The sequence below is a fragment of the Aquarana catesbeiana genome, linkage group LG03, assembly GCF_042186555.1.
Source record: "Aquarana catesbeiana isolate 2022-GZ linkage group LG03, ASM4218655v1, whole genome shotgun sequence".
Lineage (NCBI taxonomy): Eukaryota > Metazoa > Chordata > Amphibia > Anura > Ranidae > Aquarana > Aquarana catesbeiana.
The window spans coordinates 654,409,729-654,433,140 of NC_133326.1; the positions used below are offsets into that span (position 1 = coordinate 654,409,729).

The window sequence follows — 23,412 nt, forward strand, 5'->3', positions numbered from 1 at the left end:
CCATTTATAAAATTTGTATCATATGTTTTTTTTTTTTTCTGTTTTTTTGGTTGATATTCTGTCTCTATCATTTAAAATACACCTATGATAAAAATGATAGACCCTTCATTTCTTTGTAAGTGGGCAAACTTATAAAATCTGCAGGGGATCAAATAATTATTTTCCCCACTGTATCGAGTCGGCACCTGGCTTCTTATGTCTTGGATACTCCCAACAAAGAGCTCTCCCTGCTTCCATTTCCAGCTCTGTTCCTGTCCACCTCGGGGGTTTACGCTTCCTGTAGCTTTGCGTGTTATAGCTCTTTGTGGAACATTCTCCATAATATGAAATAAAAAAATCCAACAAGGGTGGTGGGAGTCCCTAATAATTGGCACAGCAGGTGTGCAGACCCAGAAACTCAGAACAGGCATTTGACCAACAGTCTCTGTGATGTAAAAGGAAATGTCAGATTGATTAACTCATTGACATCTACCACAAACCAACCTACCAGGTTTGGGTGGAATTGCACTTTAAAAGGCCACTACCATAAAAAGATATGGCAAAAAAAAGGAATTAATATTCTGAATACAGTCAGAAGTAATGACCACACAGCTATAAGAATTCCAATATATTTCAAACCATAGTGGTGATTCAAATGCAGCTTGTAATACTGTCAATGTGTTTTGATTGTGTGAATTCACTTCTTGCAGCTCCTGAGTAAGGAACCTCCTGATGCCGTGACAGCCGACACATACGTGAACTATGACAGTCAGGTGAGTGAAGTGTTTTGGCCTGAAGAAAAGCCAAGATCTGCCTGTACAGTCTGCCACCCGGGCCATATGACCTAAGACCTGCAATAATACAAGTTCAATTCCTGAGGTTATTATGACTTGATGGAATTGCTCTTAAAGGGGTTGTAAAGGTAATTTTTTTTTTCTTTAAAAATAACAAACATGTTATACTTACCTTCACTGTGCAGCTCGATCTGCACAGAGTGGCCCCGAACCTGCTCTTCTGGGGTCCCTCGGCGGCTGTCTCAGCTCCTCCCCACAATAACTAACCACCTTAATGCGAGCTCCCTCGCATGGTGGTTAGTTATTGTGGGCGCGCTCCGTGATACAGCCGGTGGCTATAGCCGCTCGCTGTATCACTCGGCCCTGCCCCCAGCGTGCCGTGTCATTGGATGTGATTGACAGCAGCGCGAGCCAATGGCTGCGCTGCTTTCAATCCATCGACTATAGCCAATCTGCGACCAGGCTGATCGGCTGAATGGAGGTCGGGAACGAGCGGCCGAGTTTCGAGGTGTCAGGTAAGTAAAATGGGGGGCTGGGGGCGGCGGTATTATCAAAAGTTTTTTCACCTTAATGCATAGAATGCATTAAGGTGAAAAAATGTATACCTTTACAACCCCTTTAAAGCTGAACTCCCAGCTTTTGATACACTTTACATAATTTGTTTGAGCCAAGCTGGCCCAAATGAACTGTCCCTCGCTAACGCGAGGCTGCTGGATGTGAGGTATAAACTGTATTTAGCTGAGGGTATATAAAGTATACAGCACTGTGTTCCGGATGCAAGCCGAGACTTCCTTTATCATACCCAGGACACAAGAGAGTTTATCTGATCGGCACTCAGCCATTCAGAGAAAGCGATGTATTCTAGCAATAAATACAAGAGAGGCGGGCTGATGTCACCACCTCTGACTAAGCCAATCAGTGGAAGCTTTGTATTCATTGGTAGAATGCATTGCTTTCTCTGAATGGCTGAGCGCTGGTCAGATAATACTCTCGTGTTCCTGGGTATGAGACAGGAAGGTCTCGGCTTGAACCTGGAACACCGTACTGTAGTCTCAGCTACCTACAGTTTATACAGCACATCCAGCGGCCTCAAATGTTAGTGAGGGACACAGCTGGCCCAAATGAACTGAATGTAAAGTGGAGTTCAGCTTTAAATATTGATTCTTTGGCACCATCCAGTGTTTGTTTTTTTGTTTTTTTTGGTTTTGTTTTGTTGATGTCATTGTGTTGGTTTTAAGGTTGAACACTGGGCACACATTTTGTAGCAATTTTACGAAAGTAGTTTCCTACCTTCAATCATTTACTTCTTAATGCATACAGTGCAGCAGCCATTTAGCAATCTCTCCATAAATCCTGCATAAAAAGGGTTCTGAATCCTTTGTTTTCCTGGGTGTAATATTGGTGGCCACTATGCAAGAGCTGCACGATTAATCGTTAAGAATTGAGATCGCGATTCTTTCCCCTTCACAATCTTAAAGCATTTTCCCGATTCAATGCAGTTCTCTGGTCAAGCCGACCGCTGACAAAAAAAACAAACAAAAAAAAACGGGCAGTCTGCCAAGTTTGCTGAGCTAACTATAATCATTGTAATGTCTTCAAATGAGGGAAGTTTAACCACTCAAAGACTAGACCTTTTTCTGAGACTTGTTGGTTTCAAGTTAAAATCTTTATTTTTTGCTAGAAAATTACTTTGAACATATATAATTTTATATATATAATTTTAGCAGAGACCCTAGAGAATAAAATGGTGGTGGATGCAATATTTTATGTCGCACTGTATTTGCGCAGCGATCTTTTTTTAAATGCAATTTTTTTGGGGAAAAAAATCACTTTAAAAAAAAAAAAAAAAAACTAAACAGTAAAGTTAGCCCAATTTTTTTGTATTGTGTGAAAGATGATGTTATGCCAAGAGAATCATGAGAGAATTATGATCTTTATTCTAAGCAAAAAAATCGCGATTTTCATCTTTCCCAGAATCGTGCAGCTCTGCACTATGCCAACTCCTGCCCCAGGCCACCAGTTTTGTAACCTCTCCACTGTAGCTCTATATTCACAGAGATGAAGTAATTGCATCATCGCTGGCTGCAATGTCAGGACCCAGGATCTCAGACTCCCAGTATGTCCTGCCCACTAATGTAGCTGAATTTGATTGACAGACCTGTCTGTCCTGCCCATCATGACATAATACCATGGTTTCCTGTCCAGGAGACTACTGGTCTGTCATGCTCATTTTACACCTGCCGGAATAGATTGGCAGGATATGTAACAAGCACAATGGGAATTCTAGTTTTTTCCCGTGGTGCTGCACAAGAAGAGTAAGCCTAGGTTCACACGTTGCGTGTGTCAGAAATGCCCGCAAAATCTCACTTTTTCCCAACACACAGCGACGTACTGCACTTTAGCAGGCAAGCAGTGATGCCTCTAATTTTTAATTTCGCCCTCAAACAAATCTGGGCCCCAAAACACATGCTGCTGCACCATGTGGTTCAGCGTGATTTTAGTAAAAGGGTCAGGGAAATCTTTGCATGTAGGGCTGCCTGCTGAAATGAATTGGTTCAACTTTCAAGTCTGTCATTGTTTCTAGCTGGTCGGTGCCCTCTAGTGAGCATATTTCTAAAGTGCAGAAAAGCTTGATTGATTTCATTAGCCCTAGAACAATGTTACTAAAGAGATCCTAAAACAGACCTAAAGGGTTTCCTGTTTTCAATATTTTTATTGAAATTTCAAGAATCAGAAGAGGTGGTTGTTGTGGTTTTTTTTTTTTTTTTTTTCTCTTTCTCTTCCCTCCCTCCTCCAACTCTTCTATTGCTTGTTGGCATTCTGTCTTCCAGTCACGTAAATATTACTACATCAGTGAGGACACAGATGAGAAAAGTGACATCCTGCAGCGCTGTCATGACTTGGAGCAGCAGGTATGCATGTACTTTGTATTACTAGTAATACACGACCTGTATTTCTGATGGTGGTTTGCCTTATGCTGCAGCACTGGTGTATGCAGTGGTGGTGGTTTTTTTTTTTTTTTTTTCTTTTTTTTGCAATTGCTGGTTTAGAAGCCCCCCAAGCAGCAGTTTTCCTTCACAGGGTTACCCCAGTATACACAAGTCATTGTAGTATGCAGATGCAGGGATCAATGTGAAAAATAAATGACACTTATATATACAAATCCACCTTTTTCTGAAGTGTTTGGCCTATGACCTTTATGTAGGACAGCAGAGAGATTACACCTTCATCAGTCTGGTGCTATGAGGACTCTTGGAAGTGTCAAGGGAAGCAGAAAAGCTCAGCCAGAAAATAGTAGTATCCCCTGGCTGGCTGTGCAGAATAACCCAGGGCTGTGAATCACAAGATTGATTATTGCTTTGGCAAGTAAAGGAGGCCACATATGACTTTTTAGCTTTTTGCCTGGAGGTCCAATTTTAGGAAGGCAATATAGAGCACTTCCCAGAAATGGCTATGGGTGAACTTTCATAGTAAGACCTTTGTGTTTTACTCCTAAGCATTTATTTTATATTTCCATATAAAAATCTGCCTACAGTGGTTAGTCCCTGGTCTCATATCCAGTCACTGCTGATTTAACTATAACACTGTTTCTTGGTGTGGAGCACACAGTAATACCACATGGGTGCATGTAATATCTGCTTGGCAGGCCAGGATATAGGGGTCAGTGGTGGGGATACAACAATCTTCCACAATCTAATAATCAGTGTTTGCTGGAGTCTGCCTGTGAAGAAGAGGAATCAAATACTGCTTCATAATGTAGTGTATTAAAACGACTCCATGCAACAGCTGATTACACAGCTGAAATGCAGATATTGGAACAATTTTGTTTGCCAAAAGATTTATAATTCTGCTCAGTCAGTCTTGTGATGCCAAGCTGAGTGGATGGGAAGTTTTTACCACAATGCATGACTGATGGTTTGTCACTTGTGGGTGTCAGCTGCTTGCTTGTTGGATGGTACATTATCACTATAACCGTGTACTGTTCAGTGAGCAGGTGTAGGTGACACAAGCAGCTGCAGACCTGCAGTTAGAGATCCTGGTATCCTCTTTCTGTCTGTACTGTGTGGCAGAGGTGTAGCAAGAGCAAGCAAGACTGGCTGCACAGAAAATCAAGTTTTGTTCAGCAATGTGACTCAAGTTCTAGTTAATATCCTGACATGTTTATACAGATGTGTGTATTTCTATACTACTAGTTAATTGTTTTGCTGCATCTTTGGGGCTCAAATTCAAGCATTGAAATGAAACGTATTTAAAAACTGGATTCAGAGGCCAAAATGGTGTCCAAACCAGCAGCCAATGGAATGCTTGTGTTCTAACCAGAGTTATTTGCAATTGAACCAGTTTTCTCCCATTGTGTTTTTGATTTACTAATAAAATTATCTTCAATCAGAAGAGTGCACTCACACGTGGCTGATAAGTGAAGAGCGCCGCCTATGCGTTTATATGATATCTTGTTATATAATTGGGGTTAATCAAGCCAATATTCTCTAAAGCAGCTTTCTGAGCTTAATGTTTGGTGCCTAGGCCATATATACAATAATATTATACCCTTAAGGGCTTAACCAAGAGCACAGTTGTCGTTCTGTTGATCTTTTAAACTTACAGCTAGAAGTCACCTTGGTCTAACGTTCTAAAGTATGAAGTGAACCTGTTTATTTCAAACATCAACTCATGCAAGAGAAAAATGAACTTTTCCTGCATGTGCCTTTAATGTGTGATGTACACACAGGTTCAGTACACTTTAGTACACACATTTTGCCCTCCTGTATGCAAGCATAATCAGTAATGGACAAAATCGATTCATGTCCTTTTAGGCTTCAAAATGAGAACAATCCTACACTAGATATCGGTGACATCCCTGAAACCTTCATGCTCATGAGAATACAGCCTATCCATTCACTAGAGACCAGTGATATCACTGAGACCTTCATATTCACCAGTGACATCACTGAGACCTTCATATTCACCAGTGACATCACTGAGACCTTCATATTCACCAGTGACATCACTGAGACCTTCATATTCACCAGTGACATCACTGAGACCTTCATATTCACCAGTGACATCACTGAGACCTTCATATTCACCAGTGACATCACTGAGACCTTCATATTCACCAGTGACATCACTGAGACCTTCATATTAATGAGAACATATTCTATCCATTCATTAGAGACCAGTGACATCACTGAGACCTTCATATTCATGGCAACACAGCCTATCCATTCACTAGAGCCCGGTGACATCAGTGAAACCTTCATATTCACCAGTGACATCACTGAGACCTTCATATTCACCAGTGACATCACTGAGACCTTCATATTCACCAGTGACATCACTGAGACCTTCATATTCATGAGAACACAGCCTATCCATTCACTAGAGACCAGTGACATCACTGAGACCTTCATATTCATGAGACCACAGCCTATCCATTCACTAGAGACCAGTGACATCACCGAGACCTTCATAATCATGGGATCATTCATTCATCACTGCTGAATAAGAGTTTTTGAAACAGACTGGAATATTGGTGGTTTTGTACCCCTAAATTATATAACTGATATCAGCCAGTGTGTTGCGTGACCTGTGGTCATGGGTGGTGGGTTGGGTTTCTAAGATCTCCCTCTTCATTAAGTGATTTTACCCTCTAAAAAGGTTTTAAGCTGAGTTTGGTGTGACATCTGGAAATGTGGGTGAGTTTAATACCTGCTTTGTATCTGCTACCTCTAACCATAACTTTTTGCATGTCTGCACTGGTTATGCAATGCCTGCTAATCTAACCCAGCACTGTACCCTGCTGACAAGTAGGGGGCAGCCATGACACTGAAACCTGCTTGAACTGTGTATGCTTGTATGCCTATATTTGTGCGTAACTGGTCACGTGAACCATGTTGTCTTAAAACTGATGTCTGTTCTAATACTATACGTATATTTGCAAACAAGATGGTTAGTGAATAGCAGCTATTTTATATGTACCACCAGGTGCTGACAATACAGCTCGATAGTCACCTAAGTTATTACAGACATCATAGAAACTCATAATTTTTCAGTACGTTAGAGGAGTCAAAGCTAAAGCTGTGTCATTGGGGAGATTGCCAGAAGATCTATGAATAGAACTGTACCAAACCTGCAGTCCAACAGAGAAGTGATGATGGCTCCCTGTTGGAAAGGTTACACTCTGCTGCATGTATACGTACCTGTCCCAACCCTACCTCTGTGCATGGTACTACTTGTATACCCTACTGCATCATGGTTACTTTTCTCCCCCAGTTTTTATTTTCTCACTTAAGCCAAGTGTAAAAGATTGGTCAAGACTTAAGCTTACCATACACTATGCAATCTCCTTCTAGATCTACCATCAACTATGTAGTGCAAGGGCCTGCCAAAGTAAATACAGTTTGAATTGTTAGATTAGGTGCATCTTCCTATTATATGGTTTTGGTAAATCTAAAGGAGATTGTACAGAGACTGTGTAATTGGATAGTATAGTGGATGGCCATATTAGCTCAGTGATGTCACAGGCATCCTCGCCCCTTTGTGTACATGCAGCTGCAGAGTGGGGAGTGCCCTAGCTGTAGTTGAGTAGGGGAGGATGACCACTTCCTTCCAGGATCAATTGGGACCCAAGTTATGCCAAAACCAAGCTCATCCTTGGGGTCAACTATAGCCTGGGGTATTCTTTTTTTTTTTTTTTTTTTTTTTTTAATGAAATCGTAAACCTGGCGATGTTTCTAAAGCAGCCTTTATCAACCCTTTTATTTTATTTTATTTTTATTTTTTTAACTTCAGAAGAACCTTTAAAATGTACAGGATGACTCGAGAAACCCTTGCTAAAATGTATATCTACTAATCCCAGTACATTAGCAAGATCTTATAGTAAATAAAATAAAAGGCCTAGAGTATGTGACAACCAAGAGTTATTTTTTATCACCCCCTATACTGAATGATAAAATAATTTCCAGTAATATTCACATACTTAAAGTGATACTAAAGTCTCATTTAAAAAAAAAAAAAAAAAAAAAACCAACCGTATACTTACCTGCTCTGTGCAGTGGTTTTGCACAGAGCAGCTCAGATTCTCCTCGGGTCCCTCCTGGCTTCTCCCTTTTGCCGAGTGCCCCCACAGCAAGCAGCTTGCTATGGGGGCACCTGAGCCGACCGCTGCTCTGTGTGTCCATTCAGACACAAAGCCGCGGCCGGGACCCACCCTGCCCCCTCTCTCTTCATTGGCTCACTGACTTTGACAGCAACGGGAGCCAGGGGTGCCAGCTGCCGTATTAGCCAATGAGGAGGGAGAGTGCAACTTCGCTGGATCGAGATGGGCTCAGGTAAGTATGAGGAGGGCTGCAGAACACAGAAGGTTTTTATATCTTAATGCATGGAATGCATTAAAGGAGAAGTATAGACAAAGCTTGTTTGGCTGTACTTCTCCTGTGGATCAGTGGAGTGCAACCCCTTTTTCACTCCTGTGGCACGTTTTCAGCAGAGAGTGGGCTGGAGTTGGCTCTCTGCTGCTGTCACAGAAGTTGGTCCAGGGTCCGCGTCATCACGACAATGGAGGTTTGGATCAGCCAGGTCCCTGGACCGACACCCAGCTCAGCCTCCCAGCAAGCCACTGAGAGCCTGAGCTGGACTGACAATCTGCAGCTCTCTGCTCACGGAGCTGTCAGAACTGAGCGATCGCTGGTGTTCGATCGCTTGGCTCTCAGTGTAGAGGCGCCGGGGGACAGATGCTGCATCCACCTAGGTAAGTATGATTCTGGGAAAAAACCCCAACCCCATACTTCTCTTTTAAGATAAAAAAAAAAAAAAAAAAACCTTCTGCCTTTTAGAACCACTTTAAAATGCAGCTTACATTGCCGGTCAGTCAGAAGAATGCACCTTCTACTTTGCTGGTCAGTGGGGCAGCATGGGCCCCTTGGGTTGGCGGTCAGTGGGGCAGCACGGGGCCCCTTGGGTTGGCGGTCAGTGGGGCAGCACGGGGCCCCTTGGGTTGGCGGTCAGTGGGGCGGCACGGGGCCCCTTGGGTTGGCGGTCAGTGAGGCAGCACGGGGCCCCTTGGGTTGGCGGTCAGTGGGGCGGCACGGGGCCCCTTGGGTTGGCGGTCAGTGGGGCGGCACGGGGCCCCTTGGGTTGGCGGTCAGTGGGGCGGCACGGGGCCCCTTGGGTTGGCGGTCAGTGGGGCGGCACGGGGCCCCTTGGGTTGGCGGTCAGTGGGGCGGCACGGGGCCCCTTGGGTTGGCGGTCAGTGGGGCGGCACGGGGCCCCTTGGGTTGGCGGTCAGTGGGGCGGCACGGGGCCCCTTGGGTTGGCGGTCAGTGGGGCGGCACGGGGCCCCTTGGGTTGGCGGTCAGTGGGGCGGCACGGGGCCCCTTGGGTTGGCGGTCAGTGGGAGGAAGGATGTCATCCTTTCGGATAATTAACAATGCTTGGTTATTGTTGTCATCTCACTGGCTGTGCCAAGCAAAGTTGGCCCCAGAACTATGTAGGCACCAGCCGGTTGAAGCTACATCTGCCTCCACCTTAGGAGGAACCTTAGGATGTATGGTCCCCTTTTCAGAATGGCTGCCCTAAAGGTAACCGGTCAAGACAACTGTTAACTGACACAGTGAATCCTGTCATGCAATGCTGGAGGTTGTCATTGGCTTTCTTCCTTACACAGGCCATACATTATACGTTTTCTTATTCAATTACCTTTTATATTTAACTTCAACTATGTAGTGCAATGGCCTGCCTGATTGCATACAAATTGAAAGTGTTTAGGTTTGTCCTTCTATTTTATATGGCTTTGGTAAATATAAAGGAAAGAAAGTCCATGCTTATTCTGGCATAGACGTGTTACGGTTTGTGATGCCAAAGAGCTGTGCTTTGTCTGCAGAGTAACCTCACTTCTGGGATGGTAAGGGAAACCTCTTATGCTGAATGGGAACATGGGTGTGGTAGTTGTCCTGACAGGCCCTCTTTGAACTTACAGAGGAAGCGACATAATTAGAATGGCCTACTCTTTGACTTGACCTTCAGCAGGCCCCATAAATTCTACTGCAATTTATACAGGTTTGTGCTTTCTTTCCAGGCGTTTGTTATCCATTGAAGATCGATAGATAGATAGATATTCCCCGTAAACTAAACCTGTGAGAGATCTATGGTTGCTGACTTCTGTCTGAAAGTCTGCCAGAAAACTAGCATTTTCAGAGGTTGGGCTCAGCAATGTTGGCTTTCATGTTTCTCTTGACCTATTTCATTGGAGAATGCCTGTGTTGAACAAAGTATAGTTACATAGTTAATCAGGTTGCAAAAAGACACAAGTCCATCTAGTTCAACCATAAAAAATAAATAAATAAAATAAATATCATATCCCATATACCCAATCCTATACCCACAGTTGATCCAGTGGAAGGTGAAAAAAAAAAAAAAACCCAAAGTATGGAGGATTCGTTGTCGCACTCTTTTGAATATGATAGTTTCCTTGCCATCATGCTTACACTATATTGCCAAAAGTATTGGGACGCCTGCCTTTACACGCAGATGAACTTTAATGGCATCATAGTCTAAAGCCCCGTACACACTATTCAATTTTCTGCAGATTTACCAAAACCATGTAGTGCCCTTGCCTGCCTGATTGCATACAAATTGAAACTCTTAAGGTTTGACCTCATATATTATATGGTTTTGGTAAATCTGAAGACAAAAATCTGCAGAAAATCTAATAGTGTGTATGGCGCTTTAGTCTGTAGGGTTCAATATTGAGTTGGCCCACCTTTTACAGCTATAACAGCTTCAACTCTTCTGGGAAGGCTGTCCACACGTTTTAGGAGTGTGTCTATGGGAATGTTTGACTATTCTTCTAGAAACGCGTTTGAGGTCAGGCACTGATGTTGGATAAAAAGGCCTGGCTCACATTCTGCGCTCTAATTCATCCCAAAGGTGTTCTATCGGGTTGAGGTCAGGACTCTGTGAAGGCCAGTCAAGTTCCTTCACCCAAACTTGCTCATCCATGTCTTTATGGACCTTGCTTTGTGCACTGGTCTAAATCATTTGGTGGAGGGGGGATTATGGTGTGGGGTTGTTTTTCAGGGGTTGGGCTTGACCAATTAGTTCTAGTGAAGGGAACTCTTAAGGCGTCAGCATACCAAGACATTTTGGACAATTTCATGCTCCCAACTTTGTGGGAACAGTTTGGGGATGGCCCCTTCTTGTTCCAACATGACTGCTCACCAGTGCACAAAACAAGGTCCATAAAGACATGGATGAGCAAGTTTGGGCTGACGGAACTTGACTTGCTTGCACCTCAACCTGATTAGAACACCTTTGAGATAAATTAGAGCAGAGACTGCGAGCCAGGCCTTCTCGTCCAACGTCCGTGCCTGACCTCACAAATGCACTTCTGGAAGAATGGTCAAGCATTTCCCATAGACACACTCCTAAACCTTGTGAAGAGCCTTCCCAGAAGAGTTGAAGCTGTTGTAGCTGCAAAGGGTGGGCCAACTCAATATTGAACCCTACAGACTAAGACTGGGATGCTATTAAAGTTCATGTGTAAAGGCAGGCGTCCCAATACTTTTGGCAATATAGTGTATCAAGTGGTTTAATAACCTTTCAGTTACATGAAACAAATATGGGGATAAGGAGTTTTGAGTTTACATGTGGCCCCGGGGTTAGCAGCCATCATATTTCTCTCAGTATAGGGTTGCCAGGAGAAACCTAGGGATTGCTATTACTGATCTCTTCCTGAAAATGCTAGTTGTCTGGCTGCTATGCTGAGCCTTTATCTTCAGTACTGTCTGTCTAACTCAGAACAGGTATACTTGCTAGAAAAGGCAAAGTAAAGTCAGAAGTCCTTTATTTGCTTACATATTCTGGGCTATTGACTCAAGTCAGAAGCTTATCGTGTCTGCCAGGCAACTAGTCTTTCCAGAAAGAGTCAGCAATGACACTTTTTTTTTTTTTTTTTTTTTTTTTTACATTTCTCTCAAAGGGTTTCCTTTAACTTTCCTTTTACCACATTGTGTCAGCTTCAGGATGACAGGTCCTCTTTTTATTATTCCTTTCCTCTTCATTCCTGTTTCTCACACTATGGGGTCCCGGTGCCTCTCTCTCTCCTCCCTTGTCCCCTTCCTTTCCCTCTGTAAGGTCTCGGTGCTGATGGAAGAGAAGCGGAGCCTGATGTCTGAAAACAGAGTCCTCCGGGAACATCAGGAGGAGGAAGGAATGGAGTCTCCCCAGGTGTTCAACAAGAAGATGCTTCTGCTGCAGAGTCAGATTGAACAGTTACAGGAGGAGAACTACAGGTATCGGAGATCTAGATGAGAGCCTGTCATTAGAATGTTCAATTGCACATCACATAACTGTAACGTGTCGTGGATGCTCTGTAAACGGCTGTGTCTTGCTAGCATGGCAAATGCTGGACTGTGCGACAGAATCTACGTGTTAGAATGACTTATTTTGAATCTGACCCGACTAACAGAACTGTCACATACAACACACCTGCAAAGTGGCAGACTTTCAGATGTGGAGTAAAGAAAAACCTCAGAGAAGCATAGAATGTTATACAAGTGCATATAGCCTATACACTAAAACCTTGGTTTGTGAGCATAATTCGTACCAGAAACATGCTTGTAATCTAAAGCACTTGTATATTAAAGCATTTTTTTTGCAGGGTATAAAAGAGAAGAGAGGCACCTCTAAGTGTAGCAATAAGTTGCTAAATGTTGTACCTTCATTAAATATAACCATATTGCTACACTTAGAGACTCCTCTCTTCTTTTTTTTTTATACTCCAGTTGTTACGCTACACTTATATCAAGACATTGCTTGTATATCAATGCAAAGTGTATTAAAACATTTTGCTTGTCTTGCAAAACACTCTCAACCCAAGGTTTAAAAGCCCTTTCACACTGGGGCGGTTTGCAGGCACTATTGCGCTAATAATAGCGCCTGCAAACCGACCCGAAAGTGCCGCTGCTTTCATTCCAGTGTGAAAGCCCCGAGGGCTTTCACACTGGAGCGATGCGCTGGTAGGACGGTAAAAAAAGTCCTGCCAGCAGCATCTTCGGAGCGGTGAAGGAACGGAGTGTATACCGCTCCTTTACCGCTCCTGCCCATTGAAATCAATGGGACGGCGCGGCTATACCGCCGGCAAAGCGCCTCTGCAGAGGCGCTTTGCGGTGGTATTTAACCCTTTCTCGGCAGCTATCGGGGGGTAAAACCGCCCCGCTAGCGGCCGCATACCGACGGTAAAACGCCATTAATAGCGGCGTTTTACCGCCGGCGCCGCCCCCCACCCCAGTGTGAAAGGCTCTTACTGTATATAATTGGGTATGTGTGTATTATTTCTTTTTGTCAAGTCTTTCTCAAAACATATATAAATAACACTTGGGGAAAAAAAATAACTTTTTTATATGTTTAACCACTTGCTTACTGGGCACTTAAACCCCCCTCCTATCCAGACCAATTTTCAGCTTTCGGCGCTGACGCACTTTGAATGACAATTGCGTGGTCATACAACACTGTACCCAAATGAAATTTTTATCATTTTTTTCACCACAAATAGAGCTTTCTTTTGGTGGTATTTGATCACCTCTGCGGTTTTTACTTTTTATTAAAAAAATGTAAAAAAATAATTTTTTTTTTAAAAAAAAGTTTATTTTTTTTATATTTTGTTTTAAAAAATTTTAAACGGGTAATTTTTCTCCTTCATTGATGTACGCTGATGAGGCGGCAGTGATGGGCACTGATGGGTGGCAGTGATGGGCACTGATGGGTGGCAGTGATGGGCAGCACTGGCAGGTGGCACTGATTGGCACTACAGGTGGGCATTGATAGGTGGTACTTGTGGGCACTGTTAGGTGGCACTTGTGGGCACTGTTAGGTGGCACTGTGGGCACTGTTAGGTGGCACTGTGGGCACTATTAGGTGGCACTTTTATTGGGCACTGATGAGGCAGATGTGCCTCTTCCACTTGGGGACCGATGTCCCTCACATCCGATCCGGTGATCGGCTTTTTTTTCTACTCGCGCTGTCAGCGTGAGTTAAAAAAAAAAACGATTACCGATCTTTTGTTTACATCATGTGATCAGCTGTCATTGGCTGACAGCTGATCACATGGTAAGGGGCCGGGACCGGCCCCTTACACAGATCGGTGATCAGCCGAGTCTCAGTGACTTGGTGATCACAACGCGCCCGGCGCGCGCCCTGCAGGGCGCGCGCAGGGAGCGTGCACAGGGGAGGACGTCATATGACGTCCTCCCGGGAATGTAGGTCCGCGCTGTAGCCGTCATTCGGCTATAGCGCGGATGCCAGGTGGTTAAAGCACTATGAAACCTAAAAGCAAATATTTATTATATTGCAGCTTATCAATTCTTAGATGTTATGGCTGCATTTGTTTCCTTTTTAAAGTGTTACTAAACCCACAACAGAAAAATCAGCCTGTATATGCAGTAAAGCATGCTTGTTATATCCACTGTGGAACCTAAGGGGTTAATACTGCGTATTGTGTAAAAAGGCTGTTTGATCATGTCTTCTATGATCCTACTCTTCTTCCACAGTCCCCAATCCATCTCCTGATGGTACAGAGCCTTGGAGGCACCCTGCACATGCTGTTTGGTGTGTATTGCTAGAGGGTGTTTTTTGTATTTTGGGGGGGGGGCAGCACAGATCCAATCAGCACTGTCCAGACAGAGGGTCAGGGGGGGGTCATGCAGCCTAATGGAAAGGTCAGAGGAAACTCCTCCTACAGGCTTTAACCAGACACAGATGAAAGGCACAAGACTACTATATACTGCTGATGAGAAAAGGTATTTAGCAGTTTATATTTACTAAAACTTTAGCATTTCCATGTTCTGTGTACTGTGGGAGACCAGATATAATGAATGCAGGGTCCTGGGTTTAGTAACACTTTAAGGCTTTTTTTTTTTTTTTCTTCTATTTTTATCTAGTAATCCAGCCAGGAGTCTGTTTTTCACAAGCTTAAAGTGGTTGTAAAGGTAAAGAACAATTGCAGCCATCTCCTCTGTTCTGTTAGGTTTAATGTACACGGGATGTTTTCACATCTAATGATTGGATATCTGAAATGTGTTAAATTTTTGGTTTTGGGTTTAATACCACTTTAATGTAACGCAGTACCAAGGCATAGACAAATTAATATGCCTTGACTCCTCTGAATTCAACAGTGGAGTACATACTTTACATGCCGCATGTTTTGGTGCATAGGGCTGAATGAAATGTAATTTTTGTGACTTCAATAAAGTTACAAAAAAAGAAAAACACAGACGGTGTGATGCGTCATTACAATGCACAGCTCCTTCAGAGCACACACCAACGGCTGAGCTGTAATACGCACTGTGGATGTGAATGGGCCCTAATTTATTACTGTACAACCGCAGAATAACAAGTCCACACAGGTATCACTAACATGGAAGAGATCTTGCTGTACTCTGCTTTTCTTATATCCAATATAGCGGTATTATTGCAGCATCCAACAGACAATAAAATTGTCACCACTATGAACTACTTTTGATGCACATGTCTAATAAGCATCGCGCGGTCTTTGTCAGTTTGTTTTACAACCTCCAACAGCATCAACACCACCACTAATGTGTTGGAAATGGCATACTGAATCGCCCCAAGTATTTCTTGGATAAGTGTTCCATCCATAATTTTCATTTATCTACTGTAAATATACCTTGCAGCGGTCTTACAGAGCATTCTGATGCTATATTAATCAGTCCTGGTTGATCTTACAGTCCCGTGTTCTCTCTGTATACCGGTCACACAGGAGGCCAAGTTTACTGCTTTATCAGATGGCGTGTTGCTGCAATGTAGGATATAATTGAAGGCTCTTGAGAATAATGCACAAACACAGAGAATATGCCATATGACCCATAACACAATAAGCAGAATCGTTCACCCTTTTGTGTAGGCTACTTCTGATTGGCGGTTGGGAATTACTGGACTTTGAACATCATAAATCCTTCGGCACAAGCCCAACCTTTTGATAAGGTAGAAACCATGCATAAAAAGTACCACATTACAGCATTGTAATCTGCATTGCCTACCCAGCTTTGAAATGTGTGCAGGTAAAAAATAGAATATATGGTTGTGTCTGTGTCACGAGCTTGGTACCGTGCAAAACCATAAAACAACCATTGAGATCTTGATCTGCTGGTCTGAAAATCGCCTCCCAGCCACGCAGGGAGAAGCCCCAGCACAGATCTCTGAATCTGGTGAATCCTTAGAGGTAGGAGGACTCCAGAACAAGCTGTTCTCTTCCTGTTGTAGCTGGAATATCCAGATATGGCAGCTTCATAGGACAGAATATACAGGGATAGTTTTAGGAGACATGGTAAGTAAGCCATCATTATTTACAGATTTTATTTATTTTTTGTTAATAAAAGGTCTTTTTTTTTTTTTTTTTTTATAATTTAATGTACCACAGACCTGAATGACTTCAGGCTGTAAAAAATGCATAAAAAGTGAAAATAGCTTGGTAGATCCAAAGATACAGATGTCATAACCGAGGCAAATCACAGATCTTATTTGTGAAAGTCATGCCTTGCCTTGCTAAGTCTCCAAGGGTTAAAGGACATTCAAAATGTGATTGTGTTTTTGTTTTTTGTTTTTAAGAGAGATATTTGTCTTTTTAGGCTGGAGAGTGCACGGGATGACTACAGGCAGCGGTGTCAGGAGTTGGATCGGGAGGTGCAGGATCTACAGCAGCGTAACCAGGATCTCACAGGGCTAGCACACGAGGCCCAATCGCTGCGGGATGAGATGGATGTGCTCAGGTGAGCAGGTATTTTGGAAATGGGATTGAGAATCGGGATTTGAAGTCTCAAAAAATTATTCTTAAAGAGAAACTACATTCCCCTCCCCACACCTTTTTTTACTAGGTAATCCACAGAAAACATACACAAAAGGGAGAAAAAAGGGCATGGCTGAGACAAGGAGTATGCAATGTTTATAAAAAAATATATATATATATATTTTTTTTTTTTTACAAAATTTGTTTAAAATTCATACACGTGTGTGTGTGTGTGTGTGTGTGTGTGTGTGTGTGTGTGTATAATCATTATTTATGGCTAAATATGCCCAATCCAAATGTATATAAATTTCCATGGGTCAACACGTTTCACTTAAATTGGCTTCATCAGGATGCATAGAAGATAATAGCAGTTGTCTATAACAAACAAATGTATATTATAATTAAACACAAACATAAATACTTAAAGCTGAGGTCCGCCCAGTGCTGCAAAAATTAAAAGCCAGCAGCTGCTGGCTTTTAATAATAGGACACTTACCTGTCCTGGAGTCCAGCGATGTCGGCACCGCAGCTGATGTTTCCATCAGCGGTCGGGTGCTGCAGCCACCATTGCGGGTAAGGGAACCTGGCATTGTAGCCTTATGACTTCACGCCGGGAATCCTACTGCGCATGCATTAGGCTCCGATCCTCTCTCCTACTGGAGGGGGGGGGGGAGAGACAAATGAGCGGAAGTTCCACTTTTGGGTGGAACTCCGCTTTTAAGGGTTACCACATATCACCTGCAAGATCCCAATAAAGGGCACACCTTAATGCCAGAGCAGCTACAGTACATAGGAGATCCCTGGGTGGGCACCTGAGCACAAAGAGGCCAAAATGAGACGCTGGATACCTATATTAAGAAAAACAACCAATTACAATACCTATGTCTCTGGTCATCCAAATTGGCATTTGTCCCATTGACTCATTATACCAGATAACATCACTTGGTTATGTCACTGAAACCAAATACCAATATATGCTACATACGCCTACCTAAGACACCTTTAAATGGTTTAAGAAGCAATGAAACCTATAATTAAATACATAGTTAGTCTGTATATCATTGCTACCAATTATGATAAGGGAGCAATCCAATTACCTCCTCAAACTGCAATCTGTATATGGAGATTCAGCAAAAGCCAAAGGGTTTTGGAAACCAACATGATTGTACATACTTCAACAGAATTAAATAAATAAAAGAAAAAGAACAACCCAATATAGTTTTATATATTTCCAAAGCTGAAGTTGAGATTACACGAGATGGTACCATTGTTCAGCAAGACTAAATACTCACCGATTAGCTTTGAATGTCCGTACAAATATGATGGTAATAATTTCACATTCCAAGGTAACAAGCCAGCAAAATCAATCAGAGATCAGACCCACATCAGCATAGCTCAATAAAAATAAGAATTGCATCCTGTGAGAAACCTGACAAAACAAAAACATGCCCACTTTAAATAACTTGGATAAAAAAGGAAACGCACTGTGGCATCACTAAACAATCCTACTGCTCCACCAGAAACCCCACACCTACCCGCCATCCAATCCAACACTTGCATAGTCGAGGTATCCTACGGCAGAATACATACATGCACTATGTTCCAGCTGTGTTCTGTAGGGATTTGAACCTCTGGTGTGGCACACCCAGTCCTGGGCCACATGTTCTTCTGTGATGTCATCAGGAGGCCAGCTGTCGCTTCTGAATTCTTGCATCACGGGCTAGCTCCAAATAATAAGAAAAATACAGCTGGCTCCTCATTGAAGCAGCACATGTGTAGTAGAATATCCCAAGGCCTCCAAGGATGAATGATGTTGGTATCCCAGGAGGCTGCAAGAAAGTGAAACATAATTTTTAGTGCATAAAGCACTTTTTTCCTATCTTTCCTAAGAGGAGGGTACATAAATATTATACAAAAGAGAGCATGCATTAACGAGATCTACCGGGATGTGTCCTACCCCCCCACCCACCCCCCACCCCACCCACGCACACAAACGGCCTTTGGCACATGGGGGGAAAGGAATTGGATGCACAGTACACCAGCACCAGCAGGGACTGTGTATAAAAGTAAGGAAGTCCAACCACTGGTAGGTATATATGTATAATTGCTGATTGGGTCAGGTTGCAGAGGTGTAGGTAGGAGGGGTCCACCATATGAATCGGCGGCACTTGCCATCATAAGATTAGAGGTGTAGGCAGTTGGTATACACGGTCCCTGCTGGTCTATTGTGCTGTCTTTATTTCCCCCATGTTCCACAGGCCGTTGGAAGGGGGGGATAGGACACACCCCGGTGGATGTCGCTAATGCATGCTTTCTTGTGATGTAGCAATATTCATGCACCTTCCCCTTTCCCTGAAGAAGGAATAAATATATCTCCGAAACACGTTTGAATTTGAATATTCTGTGAACACCCATAAGGATCGGGCCATACACTACAATACAGGCCGGTCTGGTGCTCCAGGATCAAGAGTCATAAGGTGTTCCCTCAAGTATTGTATAGCATCCTATGTATTGTTTTTAATATATGTAACCATTATGACGTTTTGGTCGTCTTCTTTTTTTTTTTTTTTTTTTTTTTTAATTGTTCTATGTCAAAGTCTGTTAATTTTACTTCATTTACTTTAGTGTATTAGCTCCTATTCTGCCTACAAAGTGCCATTGGGGTCTAACTAGTTGTGGCTATTAATTTTTAGGGATGTTGGCGGGATTTGATATCTAAATACAGCACCCATACTGGTCACTCTAATTGGTTTCAATGAGTCTTGGTTACCAGCTCTTTCTAGAGCTGGGGCCAAATAGAGCACTGGTTAGTGGCACTTTAAACGGTTTGCGGTGCTTGTTCTCGCACAACCGTCATCCCTTGTTACGCTACAGCGGGTCTCTGAGATAACCTGAATGGTTCTGTCTCAATGGTATCTTGTTTGCGCAGTGGCCTAGGTTGAGCTACCACTGCTGGTCTTTCAAACTCGTTGAACACTGGGGCATCCAGAAGCCATGTATCCCACCAAACATTTTAGCGTGCCTGATGGGTCTGAACTTTGTACTGCGTGATTCCAGCGATTTGGGCCCTGTTTATTCAGGGATGTATGTCTTGCCTTCGTGACTGCACAGGGCTCTAAATGCCAGAATCACATGGTGCAGCAGCCTCTTTTTTTTTATTTTATTTTTTTTCTTTCTAAAGTGTTGGTTTTCTTTACCTTAACCGGGACTTTGTTCTGCTGTTTCTCTGTCCTGCTCCTATACTTCCTTTGGAGATTTCCTTTGTTTTATGGATGTGGGGTGCATTGCTTATTTTTTACCCTCAGCTGTTGCTCCTTCTTGTCAATCCAACTCTGATGCCTATTCAGGAGAGAAGGCTTTTAGTTACTCCATGAGCCGTTTCTGCTCTTCTTGTCCTAGTGTTACATAGGCCTGTTGGCATTGTGTTGGCTACCCCTTCAGTTGGCATGCTTTGGACATCCTGGGGTAATAAATACTGTTTCCTGTATTGTACAGTTAATCAAATGGGATTTTTGACTTGCCAGTAAAATCTGTTTCTTGATGTACAATATAGGCCACAGGTCCCCCAAACTCCTGTTATTTTATTATCCCCCTAATGCTTGCTACAAAACTGAAGCTAGCTTGGGACTGGGGAGGATTATATGGGAGATGTATCTGCAGCTTTTATTTTTGCAGTTTTCAATCACCTGAAGGCAGCAGGTTAAAACCCAGGGTTAATGAATACCGTGATCTGTAATGTACTGTAAGAAATGGGTTTTACTGTTAAGTAAAGAAATCACACTTTTTGCGTTGAATTGATTGGACAGCTTGACTTTATGGTGAAAAGCAGCATTTACATAGAAAGGCCAGCTAGGTATTTTACATTTTTCTCCTATCTTCTGTTGTCTCTCAGGCACTCCTCTGATCGGGTGGGGAAGTTGGAGTCTTTGGTTGAGTCGTACAAGAAGAAACTGGAGGACCTGGGTGACCTGCGCCGCCAGGTGAAGCTCTTGGAGGAGAGGAACACAGTTTACATGCAGCGCACCTGTCAGCTGGAGGATGAGCTTCACAAGGCACACGCATCTCGCAGTCAGGTGGAGGGACTCTCCAGACAGGTAAGTGGATGAATACCAGCATTATTGAAAAGAGGAAGAAGGATGCAGCTGAACCCTGATGTCCTTCTAATGAGAATAAACACACAAAATATTTAGGAAAGTCAACAGTAAAGTATGAGCGGAGCAGTCCAAAGATACAAGTGGTGTCTGATTGTCCTGTGGCAGGCATTGCATGTATGTGCATTGAGCAGGCACCTCCGTGCTGGACTAAACCACAGAGGCACACAGCGGAGGGATTTCTGTATAATAGACTGTAATAGGCAAATAGTGGGTCTTTAAGGACATAAAGTAGAACTTTAGTCAGAAAATTAAGTCCTGCTAGATTACTTCAAGCTGGCCCCCTTTTGCTCAGTTGCTCTCCATTTTTAGGCACTGCTGAATTTGTAGAGGCTGATCTGCTGACAGCCTTAAAGCAGAATTAAACTCTCCTATTCTTTACAGCCAAGGAATCTGCTTCTGTTTGATCTACAACTGCCATGGTGCAGAACATGTGATCAGTTATGATACCAGCCATTTGATGGTTTGGTTGAGGACACAAGCAAATGTGACAGTTAGCAATACTGGCATTCCAGGAATGTATCTGATTTTTTTAAACTGTTAAATTGATGGGTCTAGGCTCTGCTTGATGATTAACTGTTGTTCAGGGGCTCTGGACTTCAGCAAAATGGCAGCCTCCAGCAAGAAGAAACGGGAGTAAAGCTGGAAGGAATTGACAGCACACATTCATTTTGGTAGCATTTTTAATGTGGAATGTATGTTCCTTGCTAAAGAACATTGTTTTATCAAGTTGTTCTGGGTAAAGTTCTGCTTTTAAAGTAAAAAGTTTAAAATGGCAAACAGGTTCACTTATACATCTTACTGCTTGCAACTGTTTACTTGTTTACCCCATTCTGCTGTTATAGTTTCATTTTCAAACACTACAGATCCAGGAACTGCACAAGAAGCACTCGTCAGAATCTCTACGTGCTGAGAAATGGCAGTTTGAGTTCCAGACTCTTAAGGAGAAGTATGAAGCTCTACAGAAGGAGAAAGAGGTGAGCTTGGGTACCACTGTACAATGACAGCTACTCACTAATGTTCAATCATTTGAGCATCACACATGTAGTTCCCTGTTGCTAAAATCACCAAATGCAACCAACAGTCTCCTGTAAGCCCTTGTTCACACTGCCGCAGCTTCAAATCCGACATCCCTGTGTGACTCCATCCCGGCTTGCATACGATTTCTTTACCAGAAGTCAATGCAAGTCATGTTGAAGTTGCCACAAAGTAGTGCAGAAACCTTTCTCTAAGTTGGAATGACTTGAGTCGCACCGATTAGAAACGGTTCCATTGCTGTTAATCGGGCGCGACTTGTCACGCTACTTTGTACTCTCTAAGTCACATGACAAGTCGCAGCAATGTGAACCGGGGCTAAATGAACATGTCGAATACTTTCTGGCAAGTGGTGAATCCCATTCTTTGTTGTCCTACAATGATATGAGCACAGCTGCTGACTGACTCTACCAAGTGTGTCGGATGACGTGTTCCCCGCTGGGTGCCGTCCTATCTCCCAAAATTCACAGCATAATTATCAGACACAGTAGTGATGTTGTGGCTTGTGGGAAAGAACCACAGCACCCAGTTACTTTTTTAGTAGTTCTTACACAACAAATGGGTAGTATTGCCACTTTTATCCTTGTCATGATTCAGGCTTTTTGCTTTTTTCTTTTTTTGGGGGGGGGGTTTGATCTAGCATGTATGTTGTAGCAGGGCTATTGGACTTATCCTTAGCTGGGTCTTTGCCATTTTTATAGTATTTGGAGTCCTTTTTATATCTTGCATTAACCTGTACTTATCTAGCGGCTGCTTATGGAGCGAGACTCTCTCCGGGAAACCAATGAAGAGCTGCGCTGTTCCCACCTCCAGCAGACGTGTCTTGTACAGGGAGGTAAGTGGCCAGCAGGGGGCTGAGACAAATTTATTTTAGCAGATTTTCTTCATTCCTTAGAGTTAAAATGAACGTATGAGAAAAATATCAACACCGCCACTGCTGACCTCAGTCTGAAAATTTTATGGCTGTCATGTTGACTGTCAGCATTGTTCACCATTTATTGGGTCACTGACTTAGAGCAAGGATACAGCCATTGAAATTAGAACTCCTTACCTTCATAATTTAAGGTCTGTTCTAATTCGAAGGCTTAAAGCAAACCTGTGCTACAGCACCTTCCTGTTGTGCCTCTGGCTGAACAGAGCAGTGGGGGAGTAAAAGGAAGGTATATAGTATAAAAGAAGTAAATTTGTCTGGAGGGCAGCATTAAAGTGAACCTGTTGCTTTGCCCTGTATAGGCAACTTCAGTTTAAACACACCTGTTAATGTTTTCTAAATCTAAAAAGCACATTTGTAACTGATCTCAAATTCAGACGTAATGCACTTGAAAGTACGCTGTTTGCCCAATAATACGGGTCCTTCTATGTGAATACCACTTTACCTGCTTTAACCAAATCTCAGATACACTGTTGTCAAAAGTATGCAGGCCAGTCAAGTTCCTCCACCCCAAACTCGCTCATCCATGTCTTTATGGACCTTGTTTTGTGCACTGGTGTGCAGTTATGTTGGAACAGGAAGGGGCCATCCCCAAACGGTTCCCACAAAGTTGGGAGCATGAAATTGTCCAAAATGTCTTGTTATGCTGATGCCTTAAGAGTTCCCTTCACTGGAACTAAGGGGCCAACTCCTGAAAAACAACCCCACACCATAATCCCC

The 23,412-nt window shown here is 43.1% G+C and overlaps 1 protein-coding gene across 2 annotated transcripts in view; it reads left to right on the forward strand.

Annotated features, from left to right (window-relative positions):
- HOOK2 (hook microtubule tethering protein 2) overlaps positions 1 to 23,412 on the forward strand; it is a 68,124-nt gene that overhangs the window by 30,408 nt on the left and 14,304 nt on the right. For both annotated transcript variants that reach the window (XM_073622716.1, XM_073622715.1), the window contains exons 7-13: positions 690 to 752; positions 3,605 to 3,685; positions 11,907 to 12,064; positions 16,418 to 16,558; positions 20,468 to 20,669; positions 21,593 to 21,703; positions 22,509 to 22,596. In XM_073622716.1, coding sequence (XP_073478817.1) covers positions 690 to 752; positions 3,605 to 3,685; positions 11,907 to 12,064; positions 16,418 to 16,558; positions 20,468 to 20,669; positions 21,593 to 21,703; positions 22,509 to 22,596 — 844 coding nt within the window. The remainder of the gene's footprint in view (positions 1 to 689; positions 753 to 3,604; positions 3,686 to 11,906; positions 12,065 to 16,417; positions 16,559 to 20,467; positions 20,670 to 21,592; positions 21,704 to 22,508; positions 22,597 to 23,412) is intronic.